The sequence below is a fragment of the Centropristis striata genome, chromosome 6, assembly GCF_030273125.1.
Source record: "Centropristis striata isolate RG_2023a ecotype Rhode Island chromosome 6, C.striata_1.0, whole genome shotgun sequence".
NCBI lineage: Eukaryota > Metazoa > Chordata > Actinopteri > Perciformes > Serranidae > Centropristis > Centropristis striata.
In genome coordinates, this window is record NC_081522.1 from 12,675,400 (window position 1) to 12,688,462 (window position 13,063).

At 40.8% G+C, this 13,063-nt stretch overlaps 1 protein-coding gene across 3 annotated transcripts in view; it reads right to left on the reverse strand.

Moving 5' to 3' along the window:
- Positions 1-13,063, reverse strand: part of scaper (S-phase cyclin A-associated protein in the ER) — a 62,280-nt gene continuing 49,217 nt past the window's right edge. For all 3 annotated transcript variants that reach the window (XM_059334751.1, XM_059334752.1, XM_059334753.1), the window contains 6 exons: positions 12,848-13,003; positions 9,723-9,957; positions 8,169-8,318; positions 2,189-2,380; positions 1,088-1,136; positions 1-783 (listed from right to left, as the gene is read on the reverse strand). In XM_059334751.1, coding sequence (XP_059190734.1) covers positions 686-783; positions 1,088-1,136; positions 2,189-2,380; positions 8,169-8,318; positions 9,723-9,957; positions 12,848-13,003 — 880 coding nt within the window. In that variant the 3' untranslated portion in view covers positions 1-685. The remainder of the gene's footprint in view (positions 784-1,087; positions 1,137-2,188; positions 2,381-8,168; positions 8,319-9,722; positions 9,958-12,847; positions 13,004-13,063) is intronic.

Genomic DNA, 13,063 nt, shown 5'->3' on the forward strand with positions numbered 1-13,063 from the left:
AACAATACTTATAAGTATTTTATTTAACAAGATAAAGGTGAATAACTCAATAAATTATATTAATTTGTAAGTTCCTCGTAACGGAGAGAAAGAAAAGAAAAGGAAAAATATAACTTTTAACACATTTGCAATCAAGGCAGGTCATGTAACTTGTAACTGGCATTTGTAGACTAGAAATTACATTCTGGCCATTCACATTCAAAAATAAGACAAATACAATAAATTAACACAAACAGTATCGATGTAAATACTTGGCAAATTATAAATTACAGTGAGTAATTATAAGTAAGTGTTTCAGGTTTAGATCGTTACTGCTTTGAAAAACGGAACCATTTCTATCTACAACAGGAACAAACGGACAAACAATTGGCTTGTTTGGACATTAACTGGAATAGTTGTGCATGTGTTCTAACTGCAATGAACAAACAAACAAGATTTTGTGCAAATTCGTCTTAAACATCAGTCTGATTTCAAAGAAATCAAAAGAGATGCACCAACATAGGATAAGGCTCCACAATCTTTACAGTTGACAAAATCTGAATAACATACAGTATTAACTTGTGTGCAGACTTGAAGTCAGGAAGAAAAGGGAAAAAACAAAAATCCCAAAACAACTCCACATCTCACATTTATTTTTAAGTGTTTATGTTGTGCTTATCCACTCTGAGGACAGTGTGCGACTCCATCACTCTTCCTGCTTCTTGAGAAAAAACTGCAACGCTGAGTCCCACTGATCTCTTGGAAAGCGGTTAGACAACTCACAGAAATCAAGCGGCTGGGAAACTTTGAACACAGAAAAGAACAAATACGTTATGTTTGCTGCAGAAATCCTTTCATAAATGGCAATAATCCAGATTTCATATGGACATGTACTAAGAGGAATTCTTCACAATTATTTTTTTTACTCAGTACAAAAATATTACTGGAATTAACTGCAGAACCTACATTTCCAAAATAACTGTTATTATTATTATTATTCTATACGCAAGGTAACAGCTTTTTAGCTTCATAGAATTATAAATGTGAAATCAATACAATCAATCATATTTTTTGTTATGGATTTGATACATTTATGGGAAAAACTTACCTGCATGCTTTACTTTGTTGTCTGAATCTTTCTCGTTTTTAGCACAGTCCTAGAGGAATTAATAAGGCGCATTAGTATCTACTATACCAGTAAACTGCAGGTATTATTATCTGTGAATATACTAAAGCTACAATGATTCAATGACTAATCGATTAGTTGATCAACAGAAAGATAATCGCCAACTATTTTGATAATCGATTATTCGTTAAAATAATTTTCATGCAAAAATGAAAGAAATTGCTGTTTTCAGCCCATCAAATATAGCATTTCCTTTTATATCACATTAAACTGAATTTCAGGGTTTTTAACTGACAAAAAAAGACTTTGACATTTTAAACTTAATGATTAATAAAAAAAAAATTGGCAGATTAATAGAGCTTCCAGCCAAAAAACAACCCCATAAAATATGAAGCAAAATTTAAAGCAACTACTACATTTCATTGTAATTTACTTATCAAACGGAATGTTTTTAGAATAACTGGCAATTTAAAAAACCCCATCCATGATCAAACTGTTGCCACCCGAGGAATGTTCTTGAGGTTAACTCAACAATGAGGGCAGCGGGGTAAGACACCATGCATTATTGTTTTGTTTGAAAGAAATGACAATAGCTTGTCTCCCTTTCAATGGCAGTTAATCGGTGTCTAAACAGTGGTGGTTGCAGAGTGGTGAGGGGTGTGTTGTCAGAGGAAGATGAAGGAGACAAGCTGTTTACTGGGAGTTGAACCAGTGGCAGGTAAATCCACTGTGAAGGAAGCCGTTTATCTTTGTAAAAGCCTGCCTGTTACCGACTCACCGCGGCCCTGAGGAGCAATTTTAAATCAGCCAGTGCAAAAAGGCTTCCTTCTGATGTGCCAGAAACTTATTGTGTTTGGATATTTTATTCAGAGGCATGAAACCGTTAAGTCAAAAAAGCCGTTTTTGATTATTAGTAATATATATATATCCCACATTGGCCTCTTTTTTTTTTTAAACTTTTTTTTAAATTCCCCACTCCCAAACATTTTTTGGCTTGGATCTTTCAACCACTGAATCCTTCCGTTGCATGTAAAATAATGATATATTTATGCACATACATGCATTCCATGTTCCCATGTTTACCTGAATGAATGTAGCGAGCAGCACACAGCTCATCTCTTGCTGCAGGATGGCCTTGTTTTGGGAGTTGTTGTAGCAAGCTGAGATGAGGGAGGGGAAGAGCACTCTGATGAGGCGCGGGTGGCTGAAGTACTGGAACGGCAGCTGACACAGTTTCTGCAGCACGCTGGGCTGGCGGCCAGACTGCACTATCACCTGGAACACACAAGGAGCAGGGCAAGTCAGTCAGCAAGTCAGTCAGTAAGCCAGTCAGGCGGCCCGTCAGTGGCACTGCTGGTTGTAAATCACCTCCCTGTGTCCCTCCCACATGTAAATCTGCCACTAAAACAACACACAAACAGCCATTAGGAGGAGACCTGGGGGGCAAAGCCTCCCACCACGCAATTATGGGCTATAAAACACAATGATGGGATGTTTTGTTCTTCCTTTGTACCAACAGGCAATAGCAGAGCTGCTGTAACGTAAGAGGGAAATGTGAACTGATGTCATTATCAGCGGTGAAAACTTCACTTTCAAGTTGTGTGTGTTAAGCTCTTTGAGCAACACTGAAGCACAGAATCAGTGCAAAAGCTTGTTACCGCCCCGCAGGAGTAAAGCTCAGGTTGAGAGGGCATTCATAGTGCAACACGGGGAACGAAGGGGTGGGGAGGCGGGTGAAAGGCAGGGTGAGCAAACCTCCAGCAACAGTGTGGCCACCCCCACTTTAAGAAATGAGCAATAACATTAATGGTATATCCAACCTACCGACATCCTGCTCTCCATCACAGCCCGTCAATCACACACCATCACATCCGGGCCACCAGTATTAAAACCAAATCACTCCCAGCCTCATTTGATTAGAAAGGGGACTGCTGCAAAGGAAGGGGTCCCGGCCTAATGCTCTGGTCATCTCCCCTGAGCCTGGGAAGAACATGAGCGCCCCTCTGAGAGCTGGGGGGGGGTCAGCATGCTAAATCCTAGCTGCACTACTTTACAGGTAGACTGCGGGACTGGGGGCTCAATGCCAATGGAAACCAGAAGGGCAAGGTGAGGTCCCCAAGTCACGGTGACATAAATTCACAAGCTTTACAAGATTTTAAAAATACACTCTCTAATACTCTTCCATTGGCTGCTCCTTTGATAATGCACTCCGAGTTTGAGCAGCAGGATAAACAAAGCGATAATTCATCGCTTTTATCAGTTCAAGGTGAAGCTTCTCAGAGCTGCCCTCTACAGCGGTGTTCAAAGGGACACAAAACAGTGCCATTTCCCATCATCCTTTGTTTAAAGGATCCATATGGACAGGTCAAACAATCGAAACTATAATGCATTACAAATACTTAGAAATAGGAAGAGGACTAAATTTGTCAACCTGAAATTTAAGTGTTAACTTTTGATGCTGAGAAAAAAACATGATTTCTGCTCGGGTGTGTTTTACAGAATGCAGTACTGAATTAAAGAATTGTCTGGAATACATTACAAAGCTGAAGACAGTGCTGTGAATGTGTGTTTGCTACAGTGGAAGAACAAAATCCCCACAGTTTCACTGACTCAATAAGTGTTTTTCACTAAGGAATGTAGGACTCGTTGGACAAATTCATCCACTGACGGAAGGAAAAAAAAAAGGGCAAGTTCTGGTTGTTTTCAAAAGCAGAGCTGCTTATTTTCAGTGCATGTAGTTTTCACATTTTCATGCTACTTTCCACTAAATCCTACACCATCATATTTATCTTGTCTGTTGCAACACTGCACAAAGACATACTGGCATTGGAGCGGTCATAAATTTATGCAGCTGAATTAGAAAGCCAAAACCATGATTCTGCAAAAGCTAAAGAATCTATTCATTCTTTGGTTTTAATCCAGAATATTTATGGTTGATGTATCATAATTTAACACCACAGCAAGTGTTGGATGTTTGAGCTGGGGCTCCGAGAAGATCCAACCCACAAATCACCCAGCGATCTCATAATCCTCCACTACGCACAGTTCCATCTTCAGCTGCCTAAACAAATTGTCCCCCCTCAAGGGCCTGACGCAGAAAGACATAAAACAAAACCTGGTGGCAGCAAGAGTATGGAGGTCACAAAGAAACCGAGTCCCCTGCCAACTTTCCACGCCTCTACCAGGTGAAGAGCAACACCAGAGCCCTGAAATGGTTTCCAACTAGAGATTATGCTGTAGCGTTACCTCTCTCAGCTCAGCTGAAGTATCTGCAGCTCAAAGCCTAACATCATAAAACTAACAACAAGCATCTGAGCCCATGCATCTGGCTCACGTATAACAGACATAGTAAAAACTCAAGTGTCTTGGCTGCTCTGGTCTTTCTTAAGTTCAGAGACCTGGCATTTTCAAACAGTGCCGAGTTTTATGACGCCTCCATTACATAACTTCCTCACTGTCCACAATGACAACAAAGAGTGTGTAAAGTTAATGTTCTGAAACGCAAACAAATTCTTGGGAAAATCCTGCATCGCAGCGGAAACCAAAGTTAAAGCAGATTTAAGAATGGAGAGGAAAAAGAAGAGGCAGTGATCATCCAGCCGTGCAATAAAGCATAAATCTCAAATAACATAATCAGGCTGTACGCATGAGGCAGCAGCGCTGCTGGATGAGGCCAAGAAATGTTATTAATTTCTTACTGCACAAATATACTCATATACATTTTATTACGATCTTGAATGTGTAGAAGAGTCTGCATTCGTTGTAGCCGTCTAGACAGCCTGAACACCTCAGGAAGAAACAGCATCAGAGTGGGGCCATATATCTGACACTTGAATCCACAATACAAACCAGATCCATCAGTGGAACTGCCTTACTGATAAGAGAAGCAGCACAGCATACACCACAAAACACAGTCAGCCAAATAACTGTTTAGTGCCTCTTTACAATATTTACGATGGCTGATTGAGACATGCACAGGACGCTGTGTAAATTACCCTTCAACAACTGCAGACATTGACATAGACACTCCAACTTGACTTTTAAGGCAATTGTCAGTTGTTTTTAAAATCCCATAAAAAACTGCTGTTTACACAATGAGGCTTAATAACTCTTTATTTATCTCTATGAGCTGATGCTGTCATTCCTTCTCAGATCTTTACTACTGATAATTCTGCTCTGAAACTAACCTGACGACAGTGTTACAGACAAATGGAAACTCCTCACTGAAAGGTTTGGAAGGATAAAAATGTCCTCAGCTTCACTTAAAGTCAGTCGGACCTGCATTCACCCTTGAAGCCGAGTGTAAATCATCTACCGAACTAACAATCAGACCCTCTCCTGCCAGTCGGTGGAGAGTGTGTCTGTCTGTGTTACTCTGCCTCTGTTTACTCTGCTGGGTGATACAGAGTGTGCATTCCCCCGTGCTGGCTCCCTGTGGTCTGCACGAGCTGCACTTACCCTGCAGGCAGCGAAGGCTTGGTTGTCTTGGCTGTAATGGACTGCTGAAGGGAGCATTTCAACATCAGGTTAACAGGAATTACAGGCCTAAAGCTCGGCTTGGGCCTGGGGGGCAGAGGAAACGCCCTCGTAGAGAATGGGAAGAAGAGGAATGACCCCACAGATAAGGCTGAGCTCTGGAGATGTGTGTGGGATGTGCAGTCTAGAGGTGCTCCATAGCTCATGTGATGCTTCCAGGTAGAAAGAAAACAGTTTAGGAAATATAAGCACAGAGGAGTCAGGTAATCTCAGGAGCCAGCGCAGGGAAAACGATCCCATTACATTTCTAAAACGTCCATACGCTACCTGAAATAAGACCTGCTTCTGTGTGTGTGCATTTGTGTGTTTAGCTCACTCTGCTTGCGTGTGTGGCCATTTACCACATACTTAAAAAAAATGCAAAGTTTTCTTAAGATTTCCACACTCTCAAATTGCTCGTCTTTCTTAAAAGCAAGTGGGTTAACATGTCAACAGTTTACAATTACAGTCTCGTCAGCCGGGAGAGTCAGATCATCACCGCCGATGATTCACAAATGAATCACTGTATTCAAAGACGAGAAGATTACCGGCTCATATCTCTTCAGGGAAAAAGGAAGTACAGTTACATGTCAGTTGCAAATTACGTGTCATTTGTTCTGCTTTTTTTGTTGTAAGGTCTCTACGGATGCACCCAGCAGACAATGAAACATATGGCCGCATGGCTCGGTGGCCCCCATGAGCAAAGACGCACTTGAAAAACACACAAGCCTACATATGTCACTCTCCCGATGGCTTTTTGTGTGACAAGGTGAATTATTCATGCCCCCAGAGCAAAGGGAATACATCACTACATATAGTGCTGCTTCAAAGTACTGCTTTTTATGAGCAGCCTTATTTCTAGAGTATATATATATATTTATATATATAAACAAAAGCTGGTGTGCCGACAGTGAATCAGCAGTCTCCACGACCGCACAGGCCTCGGGTCGGGCCGCTTTTGTGTTCTGCCAATGCTTACATTAGCTTGAGAAAAGCTCAAGCTGCTCTAAATATTCTCCTTAACGCCATCCATCTTGGTGCGGAACTGAATGGACGCATTCCAGGAACTGGACTACTGGCAAAGATCAACTCTGTGTAGAGGTTGTGTGGGATCTTGTTTCACGACAAGATGTACTTGAATATGATTTTTTTTTTTTTGTAAATTAAATCCTCAACTTGTAAGCAAGGTAAGAAGATTTTTTCTTGCTTTTTCCTAAAAGGTTCATATTGGCAGCACTCAGTTTGCAGAGGAATTTTTTTTTTTAACCAAACACGGTCATGCATGGCTACTCTGTATGGCACTGAGGGTGCACAAAGACAAATCATCTGTCACCCGCTTAATTTAATCATCAGTCCTTCATTCAATTATTCAATATAATATGCAAATTGGATCTACAATGCCCAACAGATGCTAATCTGTACATCGGAATAATTAAATTGCATAGGAGCATAGAGGAGTAGAAAGTGCTAAAGGAAGATACTTTAATTAGAAGCAAAATTCTGCTAAATGAGAATCAGTAATCAGCCTATAAATTGTTACGATGAGGGTTGACTGCGACTGTGTGGACGTAAATGACATATCAGAGGTTTGAGACTGGAGCGGCGGCTGCTGCCTGTGTGGGTCAGGCTTAACATAATCAAAGCCCAGCCAACTGTAGCATGGCTAATCAGAGGCCCGGTAGACGGGCCATGCATGACAGCCAATTACACAGCAGCCAGGTCTGCTCCATCACATCCTGCTCACTTCCACAGAGCCCCCTAAGTAGTTGTAACACCGGGGCCAGCACGCTGCTCTGCTTTACCAGGAGGGAACAATGGGTCACTCTGTGGTACAATAGACGACACACAGACCAAAAGCAGGAAGGTGCCAAGTCATGAATCTTTGAACAGGTGCTTTTTGTTACAATTACAAAACTACACCCTTTTTTCTGACAAATAATACATGAACAAAACAATAGTAAGATGATATTACCGAGTTCTACCTCAGCAGACAGCTTTCGACAACTGAAAGGATTAAATGGAACTCGTGCCGAAACAATTAAATATTAACAATTAGTAGATGTATCTATTACAATTTTAGCATATGATTAATTGTGTTAAGTAGCTCTGTGACAATAAGATTAATTTGATGACCTCATGCACAGAAAATTAATATTCAACAATTTTGCTAATCTATTACTTTAATTACTTCAATTCCAGCTTTCAAATTATGAGGATTTGATATGTATGATATATGATAATAAATGTTGCTAATAGCATATATTTTTTAAAATTTTTCTCCCTTTTTGTTTTGAACTGTTGACCAGATAAATAAAGACAAATTAAAAAAAAACACTTTTGTTAATTAAGATGGGAATTAATCATAACTTTATATTTTTGTACTAATTAATTAAGCAATTATTCGACAGACTTGGTAGATTGATTTATAACAAAAACAACTGTAAACTACAGCTTTAACTATAATATAAAATAATGTAAATCTCAATAGTACGTTTTTAAAAAATATATTTTTTAATTATTTTATCAGTGCAGGTTCAAGCTGGTTTACCTGGTTGTCCGGGTGGTTAACGGTAAAGTATCCCACACAGATGATGACTTCGTGCAGCAGCTCTTCAGAGGAATGCTGGGTACAGTACCAGAGCAGGGAGCTGGCGATGTGTCTGAAAGCGAGAGACAGGCCCTCAGCTCCTAGAACAGACTGATAGATCACAGGCAAAACATGTTAGTATGTTGTACAGTAAATTAGCCATAAATTATCCATGATTGTGGTTACAGAGCTCAGTACAATAACAAAACAAAGCAATGGTGTTTTGCTGGCGGGAACATACATGGTGTAAGAGTATAAGCAAGTCAAGCAGGGATCGCACCATAAAACACCCCAATCCCACTCAGAAATGAGATGCTAGGAGCACCTCACAGACAGTATTTATTAAACACGTCAATGTGATAAAGCACCATAAGATCATCACTGTTCCACTGGAAGTTTGGGTGTGTTTGCATTGTAACAGCCATAAACACAATACCTGAGAAGCTAAAAGCTGTTTTCAGGCTTCATAACGTCTGCATCCAGGCAGCATATTAAACTCACTGAACCATGTAAGAACAAAAGCTATTTTTCATTTCACAATAAATAATAAAAAATAAATTATGAAAAAAATTAACTTGCAGCTGAAAAAGGAAAACAGGAAAACCACAAAGCATGAGGGGGAAAAAAAAATCTGGTTTGAATATGAACTTTTGCTCCTTTTTTTCCTCATTTATTTTTGAGGATCACAGATTTGTTGCTGCATATTCTGCCAAAATGCAACCACGGCAAAACCCAGTTATTTATACTGCACTGAGCCCCTCTGAAATTTCGCTCTAAACATATTATTGGGAGCTGATGCGGCAGCAGAGAGCATTAACGGCCTGAATTCTGATCATCCATCCACCGCAACACATATTAGACGGTGCTTTAGAGGTAATGTGAAACACAAGGTGATTACAACCCCCGGCCAAAAAAAGAAACATTATTTAAAATGTTCATAAAAGTCCGGGCAGTGAAATGCTTTCATTTGCAGCTGTTTTGAGTTGCCTGAACGTGGCGGGTCAGTGAGAGGAAGCTGCTTCAAAGTAATTACCACAAGACATTAAAATAATTAACAGCATTCTCGCTTGCTCTCGTGCCTTCCCATCTATGTGGTGACTTAGCACAGTGAAGCTGTCGCCCTCTCCTCCTCCGGGTGCGTAATGTACGGCCCTGCATACAGTGATAATCACTCATGCTCCATCCTAACTGCTGACCCACCGGGCTCCATTCAACCCCAACAACTGACCTGGGGTCAGAGGGCACCTGTGTTTATGTCCATAGGTCAGCTTTGTCCTGAGGAGAGTAACTCCTCTTGTAATGGCTCTTAACAAAGGAACTAGCATCAATCTGATCATGTATACAGATTTATTAAATCAAAGGAGGATCATTTAAATATTTGTAGGCATTTTTATGACGATAAATGTCATTTACGCAATTTAAATTAATCACACATTAATTACACTCAGTTAATGCAAAGGTACCAGGATTTTTTAAATTGTGAAAAGTGAAAACAGAATATATTTTGAATAATACCTGGAAGGCAGATAGGTCAAGCAGGGCAAAATTGTTGAGGAAGCGGATGCCTTGCAAAGCCACCTGGATGACCCCTGGGCCGTAAGGTTCCTGACTCTGGGAAGAAGACTCTGGCGAGAAACTGTGCAGCAGGATGCAATACAGAGTGTGCACAACTCCCACCAAGTCTGTGGACTGCAGAAGGGCCGTCAATCCAGTCGGGTCCTGGCGTTTATTGTCAAATATACTCGGAGCACTGGAGAGGGGTAGAGGGGAAAGTGCATGTTCAGTGGAGCTAACAATAAATGTAAGTGTTTATTACAAAACAATGTAGCATTGAGGCTAATTTTGTGCCTTTATGCTGCAAGAAAAAGTCAGACTTTTTTCTCACCGCACAACCAAAGACTCAGGATGCATACACCGGTCTAGACCTCTGCAGCTTCTAGATTTACTCACCAGACAAGGGCTTAGAGAAGACTTTCCCTTAGATAAGAGATACTACCCTGATAGTGCTGCTGTATTGTCAGACTTAACTGACTGCAGAGAGTGGAATAGCACCAAGTTTAAAATGTGTTCCATATTAGCATGTTGGGTCACACAGCTTCTCCTTAGGTTCATCTCCAGCTCTTCGTGTGCTTCTGTTTCTTTGTACAGTGAAAGTTTTTCAGTCTTTACGTGCAAGGAGCTTCACTTTTTGCCTGAACTAGTAATATTCACTGCCAGCCAGTTTTGGATGCAGCTCAAGAGAGAGACCTTTAAGATTCAAGTTCGACTCTTCTGCTCCCACTCCAGCTACAGTAAACATAGTAATGCCATGACATGAAGCTCATGGCAGCGACTTTAAGCTGGCGGATTGTATGTGAGCTGCCTGACAAGGTGCTGAGTGCTCTGGTGCATTTAATCAAGGCCTGCCGGAGAGGATTCAAGGTGATATGTTTGTTTGGTTCCAACAAGATGCCACCTTGTTGGTTAAAGGGATCGGTAACATCATCCTTTCATCACACATAACCAAGTCAGCGATAACGTTGACTGGAAACAGGAAGTACTTTGAATACATGCTGACAGTGTGGAGAAAAGGCTTCAGTTAGGCTCTGTTTATTTAAGCAAGTTTGTGGGTGGAGAACCAAGTCATAGAAAATGAACAATAAGAAAATCAACTAATTTAAAAGGATTATTTAATCAGCACTTTGTGTTGCATTTATTGTATGAAAAGTGCTTTATAAATAAAGTTTGATTTGATTTGATAATCATATCAGTTCCCACAGGATCAAATGGACCACACACTGCATTATTTTAGATTAAAAAACCCTGCAATGCTGAAGAAAATGAAAGCAATGAACGCATTGATAAATTCTTTCCAGTCGCAATGCAGAAGACTCCGGTAAAAAAACTTCAGCTAGTACAGACAGACAATTTAAGACTACCGCTGCAGCACCAGCTATGATTTGCAGCCATGTAGAATGGAGAGTGTGTGACCTCTGGATGGAACCTACAGTGCATGCTGATACTTGATGTTAGCCAACAGGCACTGCGTGAAATATGCTGCTAGGCAAGAACACAGCCTCCTAATGCCATTATAATCCCCTGACACAGCAACTGGCATGGCCAAAATATTCTACAAGCCCACTGAGCATTCTTATATATGACACACAGAGAATCTTGGCAGAAGAGCGCTCGCTGGCTGCTGTATTGATCATAACACTGGTCTCATTAAACCTGCAAAGTCCGCCACTATGTTTTCTCACACATATTCAGTGACAAACATGCAGTCCTGCTGTAGCGGTCTTCTTCTGTGCTGGTGTGAAGCAGCTGGTTGTTGTTACTGCAGCACCTTGCAGTTGGCAAGGTACAGCAGAGTAGTGGGCGACACTTCAAACACAATGACAAGATCGTGCTGTAATGTACTGCCAAGGGGTGGGGTTCTTATGGAGGAAACCTTAATTGGCTAAATTGATACCTGGATTCGGTATAACAATTTGCAGAAACAAATCAAATCGCGAAAAATGTTATTCTAATGCACGTCATCAAAGCATATGTGGCTATGCTACCATAGTCAGCATTTCTTTTCCTTTTAAGTGCTACTGATGTCCCTCGGTGTGACTGTGTGCGTCGCCTCTGTCAGCGGCGCCACTGAACCTCTCTGAGTGGAGGTCACTGTAGCACACGTGGGTGGGCTCCCCCCACGCTGCAGGCTAAGGTTTATGGTGAGTGACAGAGCACTGGGTCAAGTAGATGCCTATCTCTATCTGCAGTAACGACAGCTTAGCCAGCTAGCTGGCTGGAGGAAACGACCTGCTGGCTGATTGCAGAGGAACCAAATTCTTTGTTTGAGTAACCATGAGCCCTGTCCTTTATGGATCCACGTGACATTAAAGAACTGACAGTGACTCAGTCTCTGTCATTAGAAGCACAGACAAAGGTGTGTGTGAAGATCAAGAGATCAAACAGATTTTTAAAGGGATAGTGTGGATTCACCAAAGTCACACAATTACACAAACAAATTAACTGATTGAGGCAGCACCTCCTGAGATTTGCAAGGTAAAATTGCAGTTTTAATCAATGGAGTCTGGTGGATGAAAGCATATACCGGCTTCAGTTACCCTCCCATAAGCCTTTTTTTTAAATGGCTATAATATGTTTCGCTGCTGTCCCCGTTTACAGCAGTACATTGCTTAGCTTCGTGCCGCTAATACTGGTGCTTCTTCAAACTGGGAGGCATGCTGATCACCATCTACTGTAGGTAATACATAGACTATAGATTAGGGTTGTCAAAAGTATCAATACTCAAAAAAGTATCGATACTAAAACGTCATTTTCAAAAGTATCGAGTATCTGAAGCTTGTTATCATAGTTGCAGTTTTCTTTTATTATAAATATTTAACCAGTGGTTCTGTTAATTTTTACATGTTGCATTTTTCTTGTTAATAAAAATATTTCTGTTAAATTTTGGGGTCTTTGTTTTTATCCTTGTGGCATCGAAAATGGTATCGAGTATCGAATATTTTCCTGAGTATCGGTATCGAGTTGAATATTGTAGTATCATGACAACCCTACTATAGATATGTACCTCATTCAACCTCACTTCAAAAAATCCAAATGATCCCTTCAAGGTGTATAAAAAGATGTAAATCAAAATACATGCTCACCGTCCGGTTACGACGAAGCACAGCTTACACATGCTGTGCAGCAGAGCTGAGGCTTGCTGGAGGAAAGCAGACATCTTTGGGTGCTCGTCTACAGGACCTTGGATCGACAAAAAGCACCCGTACAGCTTGTCAATCAAACCCATGTTGACTACATAGCTGGAAGAAAAACACAAGAAGAGAAAAAAAACATGGAGTGGTTATTAGCATGGACTTCCT